We start from the raw sequence: 25,583 nt of genomic DNA, 5'->3' as shown, positions 1-25,583 counted from the left end.
TTCATTGCTATTCAAAGTCAGATGTTGCCAAGATGGCTTGGGAGGCTGCAGATGTAAAAAAAAAAAAAGAAGAGAGAAACCGCACCAGTCTTTTATTTTGAATTTAAATAACCAAAATTGTTTTTCATCGTAATTCTTCTTAAGCAGTATACAGATGTTTCTCCGTCACTATTAAAGAATATAGAACATTTTTAAATAACATTTTTTTTTTTTTTTTTACTAACAAAAGTCTGTTTCCTTTACCAAACACACCCACCCACTGATGCACACAGTTTATTCGCCCTCGTTTCAAGATCACGGCATGCATGAAATCGTTCAAACCCTGCTAAGGTGAAAAAGTGACTCATATTAGAGGAGAAATCGGAGACATCAATATTTGCTTTATTTCTGGGAGTGTATACACGGCACTGTGCAAGAAGCAACAGTCGTGTCATTATGAACTTTCTGAACTACAGCCATTATGCTTTGACTCTATGTGATTCCTCTGTGTGTGATACTACCCTCTCATCTAGCTTCCGGAATAACATTCCAATGATGAAGAATTCAAATAAAGACCTATGTTTATCAATGGGACAACCCAAGTCTTTGAGCTATTCTGAGTACAACTGATGTCTTTCAGGGCAGTCCTGATGTTTAAAATTGACTCTGTGGTTCACATATTGGCCCTGGTAAGACATGTAGTTGTGCCTGTATTGACTATGTAGTTGTTGTCACCTGAGAAAAGGAAATACCTTGGAGTGGGCTTTGGTTGTCAACATAGCTTCAATAAGGCATTCTGTTTCTGGGAGCAGAACGGTTCTATTGCAGATGGTGATTAAGAGTTGAAGTGGTTATTTCAAGTTCAGTTACCGAAGTGCCACCATATCCAGGAGCATGTAAGTGTTTTAACTGATATACATTGCCTACATTTACATGTCCCTAAACACTCCCGTCATATCCAGCCTGCCCAAGTATTCTGTTGATGGGTTAATCCATGGATTGATTTTTCTATTCTCTGTTTGATATAGACTGGAACAGCTTATTCACATGTTGCTACATATTACAAGGTATACACACATTTGATATTTGGTGCATTTGTCCAGCCTTCATAGTTTGTTGCGGGATGGTGTTGCATTGTGCTGTGGACAAAATAGAGCCACATTATTGTCACAATACTTTGTATTTGTTATTGCTAGAGAGCTTTGGGACTGCTGAGATAACAGAGTGGTCTCAGTGAAATAAATTATACAGGTTGATGATTTTTGAGAAGATGGGCAAACGCATTCAGAAACGCTAGTTTCCTTTATGCATATTATGAGAAAGCATTTACAATATGTGTCAGATAGTTACGAATTTTACATGTGCACATGAACAAATAGACTTAAGTGTTACATGCATATTTACAAGTCTTGCCCCTCCTGGGCTCTCTTCCTCTAGCTGTGTATTAACTGAGTTTGACAGTATCTGGGGTTTCACGCCATATGCCGGCCCAGCTGTTGCTCCCAGTGGTGCTTTGGAGTGGAATTCCCTGCCAAACGTGGCTTTGGGTGTGTTTGGGTTCCTGCCTGCCTATGTGGTAAAAGCTGCCCATTGTTTATATTGTGCTGCTCACTTGTGTTACACATCTACCAAATAGTTTCAACTCCTTCTGGTCAAGGCAATAGGATTGAGCAGAGACGTAGAGTTCTATAAAAATAGCTGTTCGCTTTGTTTGGCTTTGCCTCTGTCACCACTGCTGGCTTGTAAAACAGACACATGCACTCAGCAGTGACACAGACTGTGTGTGTGTGTGTGTGTGTGTGTTAAAACCACACCCGATTGGTAACCATTTGTGTTTTTAAGTGTTTTCAAAGATGATCATTTTATGAAACTTCATACAGTATATGCTGTCAAACTCTTTAGGCTGATTGGTGTCAATGACTGAATAATGATTATTCAGTATTATTATTATTATTATTATTATTATTATTATTATTATTATTATTATTATTATGGCCAAGCAAGCTTTAACTGCAAAGCATTCAGGCAGCAGCAGTTAAGGTTGAAAGCGGTGTCCGAGCACCTGCAGTTTTGGATTTCACTTACTAGGCTGTTTCAGATGACAGTTTCAGTTTCTAGATCTTGAGCTTAGGCCCGACCATGCACATGGTTTCACATCCCAATTACTGCAGTTTAGAATTTACAATAGGCCTCAATAAGCTTCAGGATGTAAATTCAATTGCAGCTGTGATATTGTGTACATACATTGTTATCTACAGTATACTGCATGAATAATTCATTTCAAGCTACAGTGTATTCACTTGCCCAGGTGTCATGTTATGTATAGTAAAGAAAACTAAATGGCTCAACAAAAGCTTCTGTTTTAGTAATGGGGTTGTTTTGTCTTGTTGCACAGCATAATGCTGTCACCTAGGAAAAAGGAAGTGTCCTGTGTTGTCATGCTATTTTTCCCCCACTATGATGTAGATTACTTTGGAAAAGAGAAGTGTGACAAATTATGTTTTAAGAATACTAAAGCACATAGCGATTCAAAAAGCTTCATGAGAGTCTGTATTCTTTCGGTAGTTTGGTCTAATCATTGTTGCAGTTACACTTCACCATGAAATGGCAAATGCTGATGTTTCTACTACTAATAATGATGACGTGCAGTTCTCCACCACTTTTCTTGAGGTATAGTACAACTGAATCTCATTAGACTTTAGTAACTGGAGCCTTCTCCCCAGTTTTCTGCCCTGCACTGTGAATCTTCCCCCTATCAGTTGTCTCAGTGGATTTCTCAAATTGTTGCCATCTAGTAAAATATGGTATCAAGTCCCTGTTGTGCAATCCTGACCTGTATTTTTCTCCTGTTTTGCAGAGGGAGAGTTTCTCAGTGTACGGCGAGTACTGCAGTAACCATGAGAAGGCTTTGCGTCTTCTCATGGAGCTCAACAAAATCCCCAACATCAGGACCTTCTTGCTGGTAAGTCGCCACAGCGCCTCTCCTCTGCCCTGCTTATCTTGCCTATCCTTTGCATGGCTTCTCCACTCCTCATGCCATCAAATTTGTCTTTATTCTGCATTTTTATGGGTTTCCTTCCTATTCCCACTATGACTCTGACTTAGAGCTGGGCAATATATTGATATTATATCGATATCGTGATATGAGACTAGATATCGTCTTAGATTTTGGATATCGTAATATGGCATAAGCGTTGTCTTTTCCTGGTTTTAAAGGATGCATTACCGTAAAGTGATGTCATTTTCTGACCTTACCAGACTGTTGCAACTGTTCTATTATTTACCTTTACCCACTTAGTCATTATATCCACATTACTGATGATTATTTATCAAAAATCTCATTGTGTAAATATTTTGTGAAAGCACCAATAGTCACCACTACAATATTGTTGTGGTTATCGATATTGAGGTATTTGGTCAAAAATATTGTGATATTTGATTTTCTTTATATCAACCAACCCTACTCTGACGTCTCTCCTCTTAATTATGTATACATGATATCCATATTTTCGTTATATCATGTCACATTAGTCTTATGTTTCCTTTCCCCTAGTAGTGGTCAGACTTGTGTTTGTCCATATAACCCTCACACCTTTTTTTCTTTTCTGGTATATTTGACTTCCTTTGCCCTACATTTTTACCTCCTGTGAGTCTCCTCTCACTTATTTCTTTTTCTATCATCTGTCCATCATCCTCCTCATTTTCCTGCCATCATATCACCTCCATTTCCATGTTAACACTTAAATAAAAGGGCAGAAACCATAACAAGGTCGGGGGGTTCTTCCTGCCCGGACAGGATGCAACCACCATCAAGGTCACTGATGTGTCGCTCTTGTAGTGTTTCCGCTGCCAGCTGTTTCTGTGTTACACCCAAACCTCTGGGCTCTGGACAATGAACTTAGAATGATGACAGGGCCTTTGAGCGAGGGGCCAATGAAAGCATCTGCAGATTCTGGGCCAGCCAGCTGTGGAGTGTTGGCAGCCTTTTTGGGATTGGCCGAAAGATCTGAGGCCCTCCGTTTGTCGCTGCCTGATGGTTTGCTTCCATAGCATTATTCTGCCCACTACCCACAGGACTGGAAACAGTGGGATCAGAGTGTTGCTGTGTGCTTTGGCTTTTTGCCTTCCTGGCCCAGTGATGCAGTGGTTAATTGGTTAGGCATTGTGCGACATGGATGCTTCCAAAATAAAATCACTACACAACATCTGGTTATGTATTAAAACAGTTTTCAGACCTGTTTAATATAATCTCAAATATTGGACTAGCTGTTGTGCTTTTAGTAGCAACTATGAGCAAAATAGAAACAAGATTGGTTTACTATAATTTAGGAACCCCCCCCCCCCCCCCAAATATTCTATTTAAGAAGTTGACAAAGATAAAATATGTGATTCTTCTGCAGAATAGCAGAAGATACAGAATGAAAGTTTTGCAATTCTTGAAGTGGGGACCATTGTAAACCATTGTCATTGCTATTAATGGCAGTGTAACATGTATAATAATTTCTTTTTAGTTCTTTTTAATTCCAGTGGATTTTCTTTTTTCTGGATTAAACTATTTTTATGCTAATTGAATCACACAAGGAAGAGAGCTTTTGAAATTGTATGTAGAAATGAAGCGCTAATTGCGATGGAAAGAGAGAAGTGAAGTGAAAGCAAAAGGAGGTCAGAGTGAGAGAGCAGAGGGAATTCTGGCTTAAGGCTGGCAGATTACAAATAAGAAGAAGATCAGAGGAAAGAAGAAAAGGAAGCCAGGGAAGATTTAGACAGAAATGGTGGTGTGGGAGAGAAATTCTGCGGAATCCCAAAGTTCTGCAGTCATGATCAGTTGCATTTCTGCTGCTTATTTTTCATCAACAATACCCCCACCATCCTCTCTTGCTCTGTGTAGAGCTGAGAGGAATTGCCATATGATTATAATGCTCTAAACTGATCTGATCTTTCCCACTGGAGAACACTCAAGTGGTTTATCTGCATGGCTGCTTTTGATCTTTCATCCCATCCCATGAGCTCATAGCATACTGACAGGCTGCGTTCCTTCAAAATACAAGGCACGGAGAAACCATGACTGTAACTGTAACCCCCCCACTTCTGAAGAGAAGCCCTCCTTTTTTTCTCAGTGATCCTTCCGTTGAAAAGTGTGGCTATTTTGGAGGGTTTTTCAGTGGTACAGTTGAAGGAATGTGGAATAGTTTCAGACATGGAGTGTGTCTAAATAGGCCAGCTTAAAAAGGTGTTTTTTGTTTTAATCTCCTGAATCGCCCTCTTTTCTGAAAGAGACTCAGAAAGAAAATGATCTTTTGGTGAACATAAAATAAAGTGCTACCAACATACTCCATGCGATGCATTCATATGAATTAAGATACTAAAATAAAAACTTGACACAAAAGAAAATGCAGTACTCTGTATATGTAAAAATACACCTGCGTAAACCTAAATCTGAAAATGTGGCTGAAACCGACCATAAAGTGCTATTGGTAAATAGTAAACGCCATAGATAGAGGATGTTGTCATTAGCGGTAAAACCTTTCCGACAACTACAGCTATCGTGGTTTAGACCTACCAAAATATGAATGGTATAGGGATGAATGTGTAACTGTGTGAATGTGACAGGTTGTCGTTGCAAATGAGAATTTGTTCTCAATCGACTTACCTGGATAAATAAAGGTTAAAAAAAAAAAAAAAAGAAATTAAGGTTGTGCAGAGAGGTCATGTAACAATGTAATTAAATGAAAACATTAATAAATGGTAAAGGTAATAGTAGTAGTTCCTCTTTACTGTAATATAATGGCAAAATTGCTACAAGTATAAATAGACTAAGAAATAAATACTTGTGCATTTCTGACACAAAATACATTACTGGCCTTACATGATTATTGTTTAAAATCGCTCACTATATTGATTCTTTATACTATATTGAGACTAAATACATTTCTTTCTGTGCCAGCAAAGCATTTACTCCATAATTGCACATGCATTTCTTTAGCAGGAAGAGCATGTTTCAATCTGCATACAGGTTTTAATAACTTGTTTATAAAAGCAGCAGACATATGGAAAATTAACCACACCTAAGGCTTTGCTCCTACACAAACCAAGACAGATTATTCTTCTGCACCTGGACCTGTTATAGATCTGCTGCCGGTGCAACAGACTGTGACTGAATGGAAATGACAACAATAGTCAATTAAAGTCTGTTTATTGCTGAAAAAAACACAAGAAGTATGAGACAGCAATGAAAACAGCTGCAAATGCTCTAAAATAGACGCTGTTAACATAGACAAATAGATGCTGTGTTAGAAAATAAACATTTTTTAATTAGTTTTTGTATTGTTTGAAAAGTTAAATGGACTAATCTATGCTGTAACTGAACCAAGATGAACTTTGAAAAAACAAGACTTAATGAAGAAATATTAGATTTTTTTTTCCACCTCTTTAATTCATTCCACTGGTAGTCTATATCGACGACGTTTCATTTACGGGATTGTTCCGGTGCCGCCAGAGGTTCCGCTTTCGGGCCGGATGTCCCTCACCTTCCACTTTCTTTGTGTTGGCATTCTAAACTCTGGTCTATTTGGAAAACATCCTCCGAGCTAGAACCGACAATCAAATTATAATTATCTTTTTTTGAGTAAAATTCTAATCACACACTCGACAGCCATTTTAATTCCATAGCTCGCCTCCCGTGCACATGTTCCACCAAAACAAGTTCCTTCCCGAGGCTATTTTGCAGGGCCACCGTACCTGCGTCTGGTGCTTAGCGCCGCCCAAGACGATTGTTAAAGTTTAAAGAAATGCCAGTAAACCAGAGCATGTTTTTCTCCCATCCTGGAATGTTGTGTGGACTCTGGCAATGCGAGATTATTCCACTGGTAACGAGACAGGAAGTAAAGCTAAAGAAAAGACAATTTGTCCAGACAAAGCTGGACTCACCAGCACATTTTCCACTCTTAATTCTTTGGTTTTCACTTTTGTACATTCTTAACTTACTTGATTAGTAAATGTAAGTGTGAACATTGGTTTGTAATATTGTTTGTTTGTGTTTTTTCTTCAGCACTGTATGCTACTTGGAGGGAAGAAAAGCACAGATATTCCTCTGGAGGGTTACCTTCTCTCTCCCATTCAGAGGATCTGCAAGTACCCTCTGCTGCTGAAGGTACTTATTTTATATTGTTAGCAAAAATTGCATACCTTTTGGCATTTCAAGGCACCCAATCTACCCAATGTACTAGTTTATTTGTCTGCAGAGGTGGCAGGATTTGGACTTAGAAGAGGTTGTTGTTCAGGGTCACAGTACAATACTTCAAGTACTACTTCTGGAAAGTCTACAGTTTTTGTTTTAAAACTCAGCCCAACTCCCCGTTTCCCAACCTAGGAGCTGCTGAAGCGGACCCCCAAGAAGCATGCTGACTATCCAGCAGTGGAAGAGGCTCTGCAGGCCATGAAGGCTGTCTGCTCCAACATCAATGAGACCAAGAGGCAGATGGAGAAACTGGAGGCTCTGGAACAGCTGCAGTCCCACATTGAGGGCTGGGAGGTGAGAGCAAGAAGGACAGAGTGAGGGGGAATGAGAAAGGGTCAGACAGTAGTCATGAAGAGACTCGTATGTCACAGGGATGCAAGATAAAGGGCCAATTAAATAAGGAAATAGCTATTGCTTGCTTGAGAAGTGAAACCTTGAGAGCTGAATGATCATGACAAAACGACGAGGGGTATTTCTGTGACATTCAGAGGGTAAAAATTATAGCATCCTGAAATGCAACACAATTATGATTTTGTACAAGGTACAAAGAAGCGAAAGTCCTGTAACCTAACTATGACAAACACAGCCAAACTTATTTTAAAAAGAGCTCAAGCACCACGGTTGCCATCTATCTTGAAGAGTTAAGAACTATTGCAGCCAAATCACTGCTCTGAGCACAGGGGCCACGGACGGGGCTTGGGAGCCGAGCGAAGGGTCCAGTGCATTTTTCACGCCTCCCTCACCCACCACAACAGAGGCCTTGTCTTAGCAGGCACCAATGGGACAATCCACCCACACAGGGTGCCAATGGGGATGCCAAGAGGCATACTGCCCAATCAGAAGAGACTTAGGAAGCAGAGCTCCAGTCTCACATGCACTGGGAGGGTTATATGAGGGGACCTTTTGGAGAGAGGGGTGGGGGGGCATCCCACATCACACATCCCACTATTCGCTTGCCAAAACAGGCCCCACTTCTCCCTTTCCCTCAGAAAAATGTCACAATTTGACCCTGATAATTGGTTATTCAGTTTGGGTATATTGACAGTGAAAGACCATACCGAATATTTTCTTGTCCCTGTCCCTGTGATGAATAATTAATTGTGCATTTCTTCATCTTTTCTTTTTTCTTAACATTTTAAATTTAACATCTTTGAGTTTAGGCTGATAGTAGTTGCACATTGAACTTGAAGACATAACTTTAGGCTTTCTGGGAACAGGTTACAATTAATTGTTTAGTTAGTGCACCAATATGACTATGCAAAGGCGCTCAAAAGGCTGCTTTCTTAAATAAATAACTGTATTAAAGAATATTTTACATTATTATACATTCATTGTATTACAATGTCAGCCAATTCTAGAAATGAAACCAGATAAATGAAAGAATAAATAAAAATAAAATAGCTAAATAAACATCAGTACTGTATGTTCAGTATTAGTCTATTGCTGACCATTTACATAAGGAACTAAGTAATGACACTATCTCTAAATCACCCAACCGTCGTTTTCATATTTGACAACATGTACGCTGATACCGATAGATACAGATATGTCTGCGATAAGCCAATATTGGCCAATAAAATTGGTGGAGCTCTAGTTAGATACAATCCTAACAGCAAGTAGTATCGCTGAGTCACTTTAATGTGGGGTTAATGTTGGGCTAATTTACCTAAATTGCATGAACAAGAATGATTATTGAGCTCAAATGATATTGGTCATCAAACAGATCACAGCCATTAGATTGCAGCCAAATTAATTTGATTGAAAACCTCCGACTGTTGTTTTTGTGGCCCTAGACAGGCAATTTCTCTGTGCACTTCCTCTGAACAACTCAGTAGAAGCTCAGAAAAGCACTTCAGCCCCCCCCACAGAGCCTTCAACCTTATAGCATTAGCCTCGTACTTGTTTCCTCTCTCCAGCCACTCTCCAGGCTAATCACCTCCAGCTATAATGGAAGAGGCCTCCAGTAGTGCCAAATCAGGCACAGGAGCATTACCGCTTCTCAGATACACTGTGTACGCGCGCACACACACACGTGCACACACATACATGTCACTATGTATTTCTATGGTGGTAAGCTTTCATATACATTATAAATGCAGGAAAGCATAGACACGCCTGCAAACACACCTCACAACACTCAAAGACAACAGCCATTGGCACAAGCAAGCCGATCATGCCAACCCCCACCTCAGGTTAGTGCAGTTAACACGAGGTTGAATCAATCGTCTGAAATACGATCCCCTCCCCAGACCCTGTCGGTATGCACCTTAAGAAAAAGCTCAGAGAATCGTTTTCTCTCTGCGAACTTCGGAGCAATGAACATCCATCATAAATATATACTCATGGGAATCAATTATGGATGCTCGAGAGGGGGTGTGGCCAGCGGGGGGGGTTCCACTAGTCTCTGGTGGACCCATGTCAGAAACATCAAAGATAACCGCAAAGTCCAAGTCTGATGTGTGTGTGCCTGTGGGGCTGTGGTGAGGGGTGGTGGGTACTCTACAAGCCAGAGGGGGGAGTTTGTCCTAAGTCAGCACATGGGTGTATTTAGTTCCAGATGAATGGAGTGGAATGATCCGTTTAACAATGAGTAATGAGATGTCTTGATGTTTTGTTTAATTTAATGTTTTAGAAACCATGTTTTGACAGCTTGGTGGGCAGCATGTTTATCTACTCCTGCTCACTTGAGGAAGTTATCCATGTTAAATGAAATCCTTTAATATTTCCACGGTTATTTGAATTTTGATAGTAGGAAACAAATTAAAGGAACATGTGAGTGCATGGTTGCTCATGCATGTATCTGTGAAAGTGGTTACTGTTCCCTAGTTGGAAATGTGAAAACACTGAAAATGATTTCCTAAAACGAATGATGCCTAAATAATGTTAGTAATAGGTACTGAAGTTCAGCCACTTTGTGAAAAGGTTAGTTAGATGTCATGCTGTGGTCAGTCAACAAGATATTTTTCCTAACGGGTCCAGATTGATGTCAACAACCTTGTGAGCAAAGACCGGAAGGTTCATGGATCACTTTTCTAAATATTAATTTTCTAAATTTCAGTAATACGTTCAAAATGAGAGGAAGTACTACTTAATGGCTGATTAATGTAATTCAGACATTTCAATATAGAAAATGCGGCATATATGTTGAACAGAGAAACATTGAACTTGCTTGAAAGACCAGTGTTTGTGTCATTCTGCTGATTATTTTGGGGTTGGGGTGTATTTGATAGCTGACGGCTATAGCGACGGCTTTTAAGGCCCGATCATATCCAGTGAAAGTGGTAGGCTGCAGAGTAGCATAATACATTTTTCTGAATAAGTACAAGGGAGTTGACAAGGCTTTTATTTTACAATTTTTTTTAAATTGACAAAGGGACGAAGCATTTCATCCGAATAAGGCTTAAGCACTTCCACCTACGGTCTGTACCATGTCATGAGTCCTGTGTTTCCTTCCACTATGCATATACAGCTGTATTTGTATGTGTATGAATGCAGGCATGTATTTGTAGCTTGTGTGTACATGTGCTTACATCCTGTGAAGAGAATAAAAAGGTGTTGTTAGTTCCAGAGCCCCACAGGAAACTATATGTAGGCCAAGGTAACAGTTATGCAGGGCTGCCCTGCCACTTTAGTGTTTAGTGCTTCCAATTAATTTACACATTATGAATTTGCAAAAAGGTTCAGTTTGAGACAACTTTACAGTAATGTTGGGGAAACTCTCCAGCTGCTATGTGTTATAAACACACAGGAAGGCTTGGTGTAACTCATCACAAGTTCTGTAATTGACTTGCCAGTGGCTAACTGTCTTGGCAGTGAACAGCGTGCAGTTAATATTTTTGCATTGGGTGTAAATTGAAGCTGGGTGGGGGGCAGCTGAGTTTACTCTTTCCTATCATTGACGATGGAATGGAAAACATAATTGTTCACAATGTCAAAGTTGAATTTCATATTGTTTCACTGAGGCTGTGAACTCTTCAAGTTTTTATACAGACAACAATGTTTTGTTTGCAACTCCTCAGTCTAGACTGAGAGTGCTATCAGAGTTTCCATGCCAAAACAAAATGACAAACGGCCCTGTACATGATAGATAAATCTGCCATCTTAAGTTGTGTGTCACACTTAATGTTACAGTAATAATGCCAGTAGCTAATCTCCTTTTCAATCTTTTTTTTTGTTGTTGTTTCAGGGAACCAACCTGACAGATATCTGCACAGAGCTGCTGCTTCACGGAAATCTCCTTAAAATCTCAGCAGGCAATATCCAGGAACGTGTCTTCTTCCTGTTCGACAACCTTTTGGTTTACTGTAAGAGAAAGTCCAGGTGAGAACGGCAACCGCCGGACTATACAGCAGCTTCCAAAAGGAGAAGGAACAGGAAAGCATTCAGAAATATTTTTATTGACTGACTACTGGAGAGAAACCAGACATAGAAAATTGGAGCAAATGTCCACATTCCTGTTTGTGTAGACAGGATTTTAGTATGCAAACAAAACAGAAACAACTACACGTGTCTGCTGCTCCCATAGCTGTGTCTGCATGAATGTACATGTGTTAAAGACACAAGTTCTTTTCTTACTGTGGCACTGGCATCAACGGATGTTTTCCCTGTTGAGTGTAACCACAGTGTTGTCCCATTTTGTAGGGTTTCTGGAAAGAAGTCCACCAAGAGGACCAAGTCTATCAACGGGCCCCTCTATGTGTTCAGAGGCCGAATCAACACTGAGGTGATGGAGGTGGAAAATGTGGAAGATGGAACAGGTTTGTGTTTTCCCAGCAGCGTTACCTTTGGAGAGTGTCTATATGTTCATTCATGCAACTTCTCCTGAGTCTGTGGTTATTTCTGATGTAACCGCTATGTTACCCAAGCTCTTGGTTTGTTCATTTTGATGGCAAGTGTACGAAAAATGACATTGTGCATTTAAAGTAATAGTAACTACTTTCTATTTGCCTATAGTGCTATTTTTTATTTCACATTTTAGTTTATGAAACTGTGCCAGTTATAAACTGGTGGTTGGATATGAATCAGGTACTTGTTGACAGTTTGGGTGGAGTATCATACTTGCACCTAGTTTCAAACAGGATGTAGCTCGCAACCTCACGTACCACCTTTTGATGTCAGCTATTCAGTAATGGGTTGAGGTGTTGCTACAAATCTGAAGTGCAAAAGCAAGCCCGAGCTGGGAGATAAACTTGATGTGCTCACGTATTAGGTTGATATTGTGCCAAAGATTAACGACTCGTCTAAGAGCTTGTTAAGAGGTTGTAAGGTTGTCACCCAGCTTATTTTGCTGTTGTGGTTTGGTTGCAAAGCACAACGCTGGGCTTAGTAGAAACATTTTGTCTTCCTCTCTCTCACGTTTCCCCCTTTTTGTCTCACATGACCCTTTTTTTCTGCATGTTGGCTGCTGGCTGTCACATTTAGGCTGCCGAAGGGGAAACCACAAAGAAAAACATGCCTTAGTCCAGAACCGAGGGGTCCCGCATTGAAAATGCGTGCATGTGTGAACTCTCAGATCACAGATGGCCAGATTACTAAGTGTATAAGATATGAAATGTGGGGTTATCATTGACTTTCTATTGAAAATGATAAGAACAGATAACCCAGATTTCAACCAGATTTTCAACCAGATTTTTAACCAGTTTGATTAATTTATTGTGAAATGAATTCAAATTCAAAGAAATGAAAGCATTAAACATACTATCATTTCCACTGACTCATGCACCTCTCTGTCTTGATAAATGCCACCTTAGCAGATCTCAACATGTACTTACATAAAATTTTATGAGAATCTATCTTTTCCATCCCAGTGGCTAAAAGAGACTCGGCACAGTAGTGTGTCCAAACCTAGTTCCATGCTTTCCCAGGTCAGCAGGAGCTCCTCCCTGTGGGACCTGAAGTATCAGATCTATTTATATGACCTTTGAGCGTGAGACTAATGCACCCCATTACCAGAGGCTATTCATTATTCAGTAGCTGCTCACCTGCAGCTAAATGGATGATAAAATTAGAAAGGGATACAAGGAAAGATTTTGTTGAGTCAGTGAAAAGATGGCCTTTTCTACTCTTATGGTGCATCATGTTTATTATTTTAATTGGCTTGTAAATCATTGCTGGAGTAGTAAATAACTTTAGTTAGAGATAACTCTAATGCTAACTTATACAACATCTTTACAAGTGTGGTATGCGTATACACAGTATTACTTTTCTTTACTCACTGAGGTCAGTGTAAACATGTCTGTGGTTTCACATTCTCTCAAAATGAAAATGCTAAGAGAGAACATGAGAACAAGAGGAGAAAGAAAAACAAGCTTGACATAAAACTCTGAATCAGAGAGATAATTTACATTAGTAAATTTTATTTTATAAAGTAAGTTTTTAAGTATAACCCGAAATGCCATTCCAATATAGGCCTGACAAATCATAGCTTACCCTACTATATAATAAAGTCTTTTAATTTTCATTTAATTATGACCCTTCTCCCATTTTAAAAATGAATTTCTTGATTACTTTTTTTTGCCTTGCAGCGGACTATCACAGCAACAACTACACAGTGACTAACGGATGGAAGATCCACAACACTGCTAAAAACAAGTGGTTTGTCTGCATGGCCAAACATGCAGAGGACAAGCAGAAGTGGCTGGACGCCATCTTGAGGGAACGGGAGCAGAGAGAATGTGAGTAACACTTTTTTAGGCAATATACGGCACTTATAGTTTATGGGCCTTTTTTTAGTACTAGAGTTCCCCTCATGGAAAATGATCTTGCTTAGAAAGACATGGCAGCACAGACCATGTTTTACAAGGAAACTAACAAGTGTGAGCAATTCTTTTTTAATTAATGCTTTAATTGTTTGAAATACACTTGCCACAGGTAGGATGTATTGCAGGATGGTGTATAGAAGCGCCTCCTGCTCTTCTCCTACCTCTGCTTTTCCATCCTCTCTATTTGCCCTACAGGTTGGTGTCACCTTAGATTCACAAACCATCAAGGCTCCCTCAGCTGGCACACAGTAACAAACACAGACTGTAGATGTGCTTATGACCTGGATGCAGTGTTTGTGTCCTACGGTTATGTCCCACCTTGAACAAGCTGCCTGCCTTTGTTTAGTAAATAGAGGCTTAGGTGACATGACGTCTACAGTTGGCCTGGTTGACCTGTGCACTAAGCAGATTACTACAACAATCTTCACATAAAAAAACAAAAAATCAAGGTATAAGACGAATCAAAGCCCTCGGTGTGAAGTGACTGATGTCTCATTAATAAACAACAAACATGCTAAAAACAGCATCTTCGCTTTAAATAGAAGAGCTTTCGCTCGTCAAAGAAAGTGAAGCTCAATTACATCATACACGTGCATTTTAGATAATCTGGATCTATTTTTACAATAATAAAAGTGTTAGTGTGTCTTGCATAGACTTAAAGGCAGAGTAGCATCAATTTCAGCAGTTTGTTTTGCAGCCATGTAATGAATTGATGTGGAATTAGCTTTGGATTAGTGTGCAAAAATCCAAAGTGTGTTTAGTCTCACCCAAAAGAAATACACTTCATTCATTGATGGTAAAAATAAGCCCTACACAGCACCACACCCACTGATTTAAGATTAGTAATGCAAACTGATATTCTTGTTGCTCCTTCAGACTTCCCTCTTTTGCCTTAAATTGTGTTCCCACCTGTTCAGCACCGACCACCTGTCTTTGTTATGTTGTGTGCATTAGACAGTGTGAAAGGCTTTAACCAGATTTGGGGCTGCACACAACAGGTCACCTGATAGCATTGATGGCTAACAATCAAAATTGGATCCCTAAAGCTATTGGAACATTACTTGGCTAAATGTATCTCAAAGGTTCAGCTGCACACGATGCGTCTTAGCTGAGTACAACTGTCAACATAAATATTTGCATTTTTGTCTGTGTACATTCACATTTAATTAGCATCCACAACGGAGGTCGACGTCATAAGCATCTGATCCTGTGATAAAAGGGTTTCAGAGTAGGAATAAGTACGAACGAGTGTGCTGCAGCTTGTGGTGTTTGGTTTCAACCCGGCAGAAATCAACCTGAGGCTAACAGATGCCAGATCAGTCACAGTGCCCAATTTCCCCACACTCTCCCGTTATATTACCCTCTCCACAGTATACTCTGCTCTCAGTGTGCTTACCTTTCTCTCAACCTCTTAACTACAGTCTAGACAGCTACAGTACATGATAAAGTTTTATTGCAATAAATCCTGGCAACGTTTTCTTTTTCATGTCTTCCCCTTCATGCATTATTGCTTTTCCTGACACGCCTTGTTTAATGTGACCTTTTCCATGTATTGCTGTGGTCCTTCCGTGTGCTGGACATGTGGCTCTCTTGAACCCTCCTAAAAGACTGCCAGCTGGAGGTGTTTTGTCTTATCACTGTTTTAATGACAGTTTAGAGAAAATGCGTGGGTCAGATAATGCGATAGGGTATTAGCTCATGCCAATGAGTGCAGGAAGACAAGGAGCAGCACAAGACAAACTCTGACAGCTGGAACAGAAGCTGAGGGGCCTCTGCGCTGGACAGGCCCCGTCTGTTGTTCAATGACACTCATTGTTTAAGTCTACTCCAGCTGCTGTCAAATGTAATATAAACCCACCTCCATCACAGGCTGCCAGTACAGAACCCCGGAGACTTAAGAGTTAGCAGTGTAACTTTTTACATTGTTTGTCTCACCCCTCTCAGTTGGTCAGGCTTCCACCACAACACTTCTACTTTCAAAGCCATAAGTTGCGTAATGCAGCAAAAAAGATATCTGTTTTCAACTGGATTGCACAGTTTGCAGTGGACAGCCAAGAGTCCGAAAATATTAAGGACCCTGGCACTCCAAGCCGACCTCAAAGGAATAGTGACAAAGGTTAAGTGATCAAATGCCTTGCATTGCCGCACATTTCCTCGTGCCTTCTGTTCATATTTGCAGATAAAGTCACTTCAAAGGCTACAGCCAAATGCCAGATGACCGCCAGCATGTACATATGAGAGGAAATAACTAGTCAGCAGTTTGTATTTGTAGTCCAAAAAACATCTCAGGAAGACAAACAAAGTCCCCTACCATATTCAAGCCAAAACGATAAGGAGAAGCGCCACTAAATGGGGCGAATTCATTGATTTGCTAGGCTGAGCAGCCCCTTAGCAAGGCTCACTGGCACAATGGTTAACAACGGAAGATTGTCAACTTGTGTGTGTCAGGGTCCGAAGAGAAAGCAAGGTGGTTGACGAGTGACAAAGATCCCAAGTTAGATCGGTTTCCAGCTGTACCAAATAAGTTTTCTGTCAAGCATATTGCAACGTGATCAGAATACTTTATAGTTGAGTTCAGCAGATTGATGTGTCGCTCAGTAGAGTAAAACGTGTGGTGTACAAGCCACAGCCGACCTGTCGAGTGCCAGTGTGACGTCATGGGAGCGCCATAACTGTTAAATAAATAAAAGAATTCTTCTTAACCCAGTACGTTTACAAGTGAGACTTGCAGTCACTCTGAGAGTCCTGGTGTCCAGTTACCCTCGAGCTCGTTCAGGCTTCCTGTTTCCACTTTGTCGTGCACCGCTGAAAAAAAAGCGGTGCGCGCCCTCTGGACGCACACTCAAAATCCTGGCGCACCAGCGAGATCTACGTCATTTTGACGTAACATTGGCGCACGCAAGCTCGGATGCGGTGACTGTACAACGGCCTTTAAGAAGCTTAGGGAGCCACAGTGCAGCAGAGTTGAGTTGCCCCGAGTCAGAAAGTCTCACAGTGCGGTTCAGAAGTTCATCAAATCCACGGTGAGGTTAAGCGGCTCAAACTGTGAACTTACTGGAGAGGTTTTACTGGGGCAGCGAGCCTTACAATACGCCCTCACATGTAGTGCTTTACAATAGAGGAATAATAGTTAACAAACCAACACAGAAATAAGATCAGGATCACACTGCCCTCCTGAACTTTACTTACTCCCAAAAACAACTTGTCTAGGAGAGATTACCATCTGGGTTTGTTTCAGAAAGTAAGGTTGTGGCAGCCCCATGCCGCCATGCTCTGTTCCTGGCTTCATTCCATCTGCACAATACCAGAACACAACCGGGCCGTCCAGGCAAAGGTCCATTTGTTTCTTCTAACAGCACCATGACGGCCTTTGCCTTTTGGCTTTGACACGTGTGGAAGCTGTGGAAAGCAAGTAGAATTTTTTGTCCAGTAATGGGTCTGCTGTATTTTTCTTGCCATTGGGATAGAGTCACTGTTTTTACAGAAATGTTTCTCATTCGGTTGATGGGAAGGTTGACAAATCCTCTTAGATCTGACATTTTTTTTTCTCTTTTGTTTGTAGGTCTCAAGCTTGGAATGGAGCGGGACGCCTATGTGATGATTGCAGAGAAGGGGGAGAAGCTCTACCACATGATGATGACCAAGAGTCGGCACCTGATTAAGGATCGGCGCAGGAAGCTCAGCATTGTACCCAAGTGCTTCATGGGAAAGTGAGTTTCTTTGCTTCTTTAGTGCCTGGTTTCTTCAGGTTCCAAGAATGTGACTGCAATGCTATGCTGTTCACAGGGGGATCCTTACAAATTGTCGTTACGTAAGATCAGCAGGCTTTCAAAAGAGCTGGTATCCAGTCTCCCCAAGTCTTGGCAAGATGCCTAAACTGTATTATCCCTACATCCTCTTTTCCATAATGAGTCTCCTCTCATGGTTCATAGAAAAGACCAAGTTGCTCCCCACATACTCACCCAGACTTTTATTTGCAAACTGAAGCTCTGCAACAAGCCACCCCTCTTTCGGTCCCCTTGATGTTCAGTACAATGAATAGACAATGAAAGACTTGCTTTAGTGTCCCTCAGGCCAGCGGTTGTGAGATCCTGAGCAGCAATGAAAATTCTTTCCGGCACCATTTTAGGGAAAAATAAAATTAGGCAAGGCTACGATGGAGACCAATGACTGTAAAGATAAACCAGGAAGCAACCATTAATGTCTGCAAAACTGCCAGCATGGCCTCTCAGTATATTACAATTCATAAAATGCATCACCTATGTGAAATAGTTTTTCGAGAGGTGAATGCAGTCGACGATAACACTGCATTGAGTACTATCACATCAGCTGCTGCCAAGAAGCAAATTTAATGGCTCGCTCAAAAATGTAATGGTGTTTCTGGGAGACATGTTCCATCGTGGTGGCGTCACATGAAGTCCTTGTCTGGGTGTTTTCTTCTCTCTGTTTAATGTACCTCACTAGACGGTCAGGATCCTGAGATCTTCCAGGAATTACGTTCAGCCAAAATGTGTACGTCAGCATTCAGCACTCCCTGTCAGAATATAGGCCCTACTGTTAAGAACAGTGCGCTTTTACTATCCTCATTGAAGTAATGCTTTTTCCTGCCCCCATCCACTAGTAGGTCAGAGTCAGAACATTGGCTGTCGAGCTGGTTTAAATTTCAATATTTGCTAACATGGATGCTTCTTTTCTCAGACAATCCTTTTTCAGTCACTCCCTTCCTCCTTTGCCTCATCCATGTGGTATAAGTTTGTCTGTTTTTCACTTTCTATCATCTCCCACTTTCTTCACTTTATCACTCAGTCATTTCCTGCCGATGAGTGCAACCTGCATTAGCTCTGCATTTGTCTCACTGATGAAATTAGCAGCGGCCATAGTTTGAATGCTTATTGCATTAAACAGAGATGCTGACTGCTGGTTTGATAGCACCCTTGTTGTCTCGATAGCATCATTCCATCATCTGTCTCTCTGTCTGTCTGTCTATCTACATTGGAAGGTGGTCGGTGTTACCTCGCGTTACATTTTCTTATTGCTACTTTTTTTGGTTGTGCCAGTGCTGGCCTGGCATCTTTTGTGGGGATTTAACGTCCTAATTTTCTTGTATTGTATTGTACTTTTTTTGTGGTAAGAGGAGAGCTGTTCTAGGAAAGGATAGAATTAGATCTACCTGCTCCATTTCTGGGTTGGCTTCTATTCCACTAAGTTTTGGTTCTCAAATCTATTTTCTCACCCAATTCCATACTGTGTTTCTTCAGAGCAGGTTTTGAGCATGTAGTGTTTTCCTACTTTAAACAAGACAAAATTAAGTACACTATAAAAAGTCAGTATTCATACTTGCGTGCACTTGATGCACACTGTTGTCCCACAATGTAATTTACAATGGAAATGGAGCTGGAACAAATTAAGATAAATAGCAAATGGTGGTGAGATGGCTCCAGAAAGATCTTAGAAAACAAACAAAAAGTGTTTGGGAAAAAAAAAAATCTCTTTGTGAAGTTTAATTGCCAGAACATCCTAAAGTTGCAGTTAGAATAATTTACAGACAGTACAATGACACCAATATTGTGTATATTGTATTTGTATTCTATTAGTATAAAACCGTAAAGTAAGTTGTTTTCTTGTATAGTACAGTACTTACTGCAACACAAGTGAAGATTAGTATGTAGTATATATACGGCACACGGTCAGAATGTAGTATGTGGAATAGGGACACAGCAGTTGTCTATCCAAGTCTAGGGGGTCACTTGAAAAGCCAATTTGCTAATGTTGCTGAACTATATATATATATATATATATATATATATATATATATATATATATATATATATATATATATATATATATATATGCAGAAGCGCAACCAATCATTAGCAGATATTCCCCCAAATCCATTATCCCTGTCTTCTACTTCTCCGTGTGTGACTGAAGGTTCTGGCGTCTCTCTTACACACACACACACACACACACACACACACACACACACACACACACACACACACACACACACACACACACACACACACACACACACACAATGCCTGCTCATCATATTAATTTCCATCACAGCTCTGTGTCCAAAATTAACTTGACTCTTATGTACACACACACACACACACACACACACACACACACACACACACACACACACACACCAATTAAGCCACCGGCTTTGACATGAACATACAGAGAGACAAAAAATACATACACTAATAATGCTGGCATGAAAACACATTCTTTTCCCAATGAATTGATAACATACTCTTATACTTTTGTGCGTCAGGCAGACATAAAGAACCAGTGGCAGCTCAAGGTGTTCGCAGTTCTTCATTATCATACACACACAGCAATCATATGCTTGTGGGTCATCTTTTTATGCACGCACGGCCGCACATCTTGTTTGCTTGTCATTTATGCATGCTAAGCAATCACACACTCGTACGTCCGTTGCATGACTGCCTGAAAGTAAATCAACGCACGCACATACTGTATATCTCACACACACACTTTGAAATTGTTCCCATGCTGAAATGTTCAATCTTAGAATTCAGGAACACACACACACACACACACACACACACACACACACACACACACACACACACACACACACACACACACACTCACTCACTCACTCACTCACTAACTATCTGGGGAAGTGATTTCACTCAGCAGCATGAAAGACGAAGAAGGGGAGAATGTAATTTTCTCCTTCAAACATTTGTTCAGCGCACACTGGGTGTGACAAAAAGGGAGCGGAGCTGAAGTGCTTAAATTTGGATAGTTAATGCATGTACAGTACCAAAGCCTGAGGGATATTTGAAGAGAAAACGAGAAACTTTGTTGTATGAATATGTATTGTAGATGCACTGTCTGTGCCTGTGGTCGAAGTAGTTCATTAAAACTGTAACCATTTTAAATGTCATACTGACAGACTAAATTGCAAGAGCCTTGCACAGTGTTAAGATATTGCATTGCGCAAGGCTCTCAGTAGTGAACAACATCCAGGCCAACTCCACTTCAGAATGGATATTGGTCTACTGAAAGCAATAGGCTCTGCTTGCAAGGCAAATCCTATATGCATTGTACATGTATCATTGAAATACAAACTGTTACAGTTGGGAATAGTCTGGGGAAAAAATTACCTTCCCTAGGTTACCTCTGCTGACTGGCCACAATGTGCAGAAGTGCAATTTTGATTTCAAAGGTGGGGTGGACACAGTTAGTACAGGCACAAATACTTGCTGAAATCATGTGAAATGACTGTGAGCTAGATAGTACTTAACTGTGGAGTTTGACATTTAAACATTAAGGTGGTGCAATAAAGAAAAAGTGGGGAGTAAAATGCAAAATGCAAAATAACTATCAAAAATATAAAATGTAGAGCTCAAGCTTAACATTTTAAATTGTATCTCATCTGACAATGTACTAGACAATCCAAACTCCATTATAATAGTTGGTTTTTAGTTTTTAAGTTATTCTCTTTTCCAAACTCTCCATTCATTCTGGATAATCAGTAATTTGCTGCACACTGAAAATACCAACTCACACTATACACATTTAGTAATCAGAGCCACAGTCAGCAGTGTATACCAGTGGTTTTCATATACAAACAAAGCACTGGGTTAAATCTCATTTTTCTTCTTCTGCTTAAACAACATAATCCAACAAAAACTAATAAAAAGCAGTTAGGCTCTGTGCAATGACTCTGGAGGGAAACTGGAGCACTGATACTGTTAAGTCTTTAACGCCTTGGCTACTGGTGCTGCTGCCTTGCTAGAGCAGCAACCTGAACTCCCCATTGTTATATTTTAGTGGTAGACTGTGGCACGTGCATGTAGACTTTGACAACTTATCAAGGAGTGAATAAGGACCTCTGCACATATGCTGGGAAGTTGCTTTGGCTAACCAAAATACCAAAATGCTGTTTTCAACTGAAGACTAAGCTGTAGTGCACACGTGTCAAACTCAAGGCCCGCGGGCCAAATCCGGGCCCTTGCTAATTTTGATCCGGCCCCTATATACATTTAGGTTCACAATACATTTTGGCCCACCTACTTGTCACTTTTCACAACGTTTTTTCCCAACATTTCTTGATTCTTTTGGCATTTTTTCGACATTTTTGCCGACCAAACTGTAAGTGAGAAGACTACATGAGACACGCAATAATTCAAAGATATTTGACTTTACCCATGACATAAAAGCAATAAACTCTACGTCTGACTCTCAATGTGATTCTCATTTTCTAGTGTGGCCCTTAAGGAAATTGAGTTTGACGCCCCTGCTGCAGTGAAACCCCCCACTGGAGTAGATATATCAAAACATCTCACATATACATAGGTGTTATAGATAACGTTACAGGTTTTCTTTGCATTTTATTTTTTAAATGTAATGTTCTACAGTTAGTGTTTAAGAGCTTATCTATCAGAACAAGGGGTGTGTTGCAGGTTTTATGAGTGTGGTATGGTCTGTATATCATAAAAAAGGATCAAACTTTATGTATTTATTATATAAGCCATGAGCATGAGAGGCTTAATGAATGAATTTGATAGTAAATGGGGGTACTTTCAAAAATACCAACCATATCGACAGAAAAACAAGACAAAACATAGGGGCACCCAAACTGTGTGTCTGCCAGGTAATTTCTGTGAAGTTCAATGCAAAGACAGCACAGCAAGGAGCCCAGTGCCAGGGATGGTAACAATTTCAAAAACAGCAAACAGATTACCACTTTAAGAAACCATGCCTCATCATATGCTTCTTTGTCTTTGTGTTCTCAGTGAGTTTGTGTCATGGATGATGGAGAGTGGAGAGATCAGTAAGCCTGACGAGGGGGTCAACCTGGGACAGGCCTTGCTGGAAAATGGCATCATTCACCATGGTGAGACGAAACAAAATCCTTTATTTCTCTCTCTCCTTTCCTTGATCTCTTTCCGATTTTCTTTGTTTGTTTTAGTTAAACCTCTCCCATCTTCTATTCCTTTATACTTTTGACTCGCATCTTGATGCTCTTTGCAGCTCCCCTTGTCATGTTGTTTTTTTTTTTTTTTTTTTTTTTTTTTTTTGTTTAGTCATCTCGTTCTTCTTTTACTGCCTCTCTTTTTCTCTGATTCACATTCTCCTTCTGCAATAGTTTGACCCATTCATGTTATGAATTTGTCCCCCCACTTCCTGTTGGAGCACCCAATTTTAGGGTAGAAACCACCATGATCCAAAGGCAATCTTTGGTAATAATAATTCTGGAAATGTGTCTTACATTATTTCCCCTTCCCTGTTTTTGTCTTGAGTGTGACATTCACAGGACCACCAACCTGAATTATGCATTAAGGGATGACACACACACACACACACACACACACACACACACACACACACACACACACACACACACACACACACACACACACAAACAGCTATGCATAATGTATGAACACAGTTGTCCAGAGTGTTGCTGAAGGGGCTTTTGTACATAGTAAGTGCAAACCACTGTCACAATGTATACACACCACCCTCTCAGGGAAATTTGCTGAGATCCAACCTTCACATTCCTTAATACCTGTGGAAAAAACCCTGAAATCCTCCCTCACACTAGCCTACGACCACAGAGAGGTACAATGATGACATGCAGGGCTCTGTGGGATAGCAATGAGGTTTTGTGGGCAAACCGTAGAGGCTCAGGCCCTGCAGGCAAAGTATAGGTGTCATCAGTTAGTCACTGAAAAGAAATCAGACAGAGAAGTAATGTGACAGAGTGGCAAATTGAAGCTGTCCATCTACCCTTTCTGAGTCAAGCATTACTTAAGTGAAGAGACACATAAAAAGAGAGACAGTCAACCACATGCATTTTAAAGTATGTAATGCAAACTTTATCCAATCAGCTGTGCATGTTTGAGCCACTAAATCACACCAGTTCATACTTGAATGTTTGTCATTTTGACATCTCCTTTGCCCCCATAATAATTCAGCTATCATTTTATGTGCTTTAAATTTCACATTTGACACTTTACAATGGCTGATTGTGTGGTGCCTTTGGTTTTATGAGGACATTTTAAGTCTAGACTGAGAAAACCAGTAGATTTTTTTGAGCCCATGCCAACTTGTTGTGGTAGAACCAAACTGCCTCTGTTTGGCAGATTTCACTCTTAGCTTCTCCAACATGCATCTGTTTGTGTATGTACGTATGTATTAGTCATTTTCCATTTTCTTTATTGGATTAATTATAGATACAAACATTTTTTTGTTTATTAATGTGAGTATGGAGATGTTATTGGAATTGGCAGCTGTCTGCTATGTTAAATATTTGAATATCATGGCTTACCCAACACAGACAGAATTTACAACTGCAGAGTTTCCCACAAACGTCTTGCTTTGCAAACAATTCCTTCTACAAATGCAATTTGTAAAAAAAAAAGTTAGGAACAAATCACATTGGAAACCCAATGCTTAGCTATACTCCCAACATTATGAAACTTGCATGTTTGAAAAGGCCCAGACAAAGTTACGACAGTCTTTTTTCACTTTACTGTGCAAAGTTTATTAAGAGGTGGACTCAATACAAGTATGTTTTAACTAAATATTGAGTAGTTCGTAATGCATCTGTGTGTGTATGTACAGTCAATAAATCATATTGGCCGAACCATATGCCACTCTCCACTAAGCTCTACTGACACATCCTTGGAAAACTATGGCTATAGCTCTTCAGCCATTGATATCTAAATACATGTGGACATTATAGACATGCTAGCCATTTAGATGTGACAATAAGCAGGAACATCAATGTTCTTATCAATCTTTTTGGAGTCAATGTAGACATTTTTTTGAAGACTAGAATATCTCAAAGCAAAAAAAGAAGTTGTGAAAGGCACAGTTTTTATTTTGCTTAATTATTCCACAGTTAAGAGTGGAAGAGGCAAATGAAATTTCAAAGTACTGCAAATCCCTTGTTCTCCGTACATACAGTATGGACAATGATATATGTATCTACTTGCAGTAGCGCTGATATCTACAACCTAGACTGTTAACGGAATGCTTTTTCAAATGAAAACAAAATTTAAGAAAGGAGAAATGGCATACTTAAGGTTGATAGGTTATGAACCCAGCTAAGGTGACATTATCTCATTGTGGTGATATTTCAGTGTCGGACAAGCACCAGTTCAAGAACGAGCAGGTGTTGTACCGATTCCGCTACGACGATGGTACCTACAAGGCCCGCAGTGAGATGGAGGACATCATGTCTAAGGTAACTATAATTCTGCATCAGGATATCATTATTGGTGTTTGATAGGTAATGTAAAAGCCAAAGTTGAGGAAAAAGGAATAGCCCTTTTAGACGATAGGCATTATAAAATTGTTAATATGCATCAGATTTACATTCAGTAAATTAGAAGGAAATAGAGATAAGTGGCTGCACAAGCTGCGTTTGAAAATTGCATATAAGCATCTCATATTAAGTCTTATAAATCATTGTACAAATGAATTGATTGTAGAATGATTCAAAAATGTAACGAGTGCACCTTTGCTAAAATTTGCCAAATTCTGTATCCAAAATGTCTAAAGAATTTTATGATTGTTTACATTTGTTCAACATATCAACAGTTTATGCAAAT

At 40.0% G+C, this 25,583-nt stretch overlaps 1 protein-coding gene across 3 annotated transcripts in view; it reads left to right on the top strand.

The window, feature by feature from the left end:
* Positions 1-25,583, top strand: part of prex1 (phosphatidylinositol-3,4,5-trisphosphate-dependent Rac exchange factor 1) — an 83,921-nt gene that overhangs the window by 22,079 nt on the left and 36,259 nt on the right. For all 3 annotated transcript variants that reach the window (XM_078254388.1, XM_078254387.1, XM_078254386.1), the window contains exons 4-12: positions 2,837-2,941; positions 7,028-7,129; positions 7,349-7,510; positions 11,403-11,536; positions 11,858-11,973; positions 13,741-13,890; positions 17,540-17,687; positions 22,758-22,858; positions 25,113-25,216. In XM_078254388.1, the coding sequence (XP_078110514.1) occupies positions 2,837-2,941; positions 7,028-7,129; positions 7,349-7,510; positions 11,403-11,536; positions 11,858-11,973; positions 13,741-13,890; positions 17,540-17,687; positions 22,758-22,858; positions 25,113-25,216 (1,122 nt within the window). The remainder of the gene's footprint in view (positions 1-2,836; positions 2,942-7,027; positions 7,130-7,348; positions 7,511-11,402; positions 11,537-11,857; positions 11,974-13,740; positions 13,891-17,539; positions 17,688-22,757; positions 22,859-25,112; positions 25,217-25,583) is intronic.

This window comes from Sander vitreus, chromosome 7 (genome assembly GCF_031162955.1).
Source record: "Sander vitreus isolate 19-12246 chromosome 7, sanVit1, whole genome shotgun sequence".
Lineage (NCBI taxonomy): Eukaryota > Metazoa > Chordata > Actinopteri > Perciformes > Percidae > Sander > Sander vitreus.
This window is presented reverse-complemented; position numbering and strand designations above follow the sequence as displayed.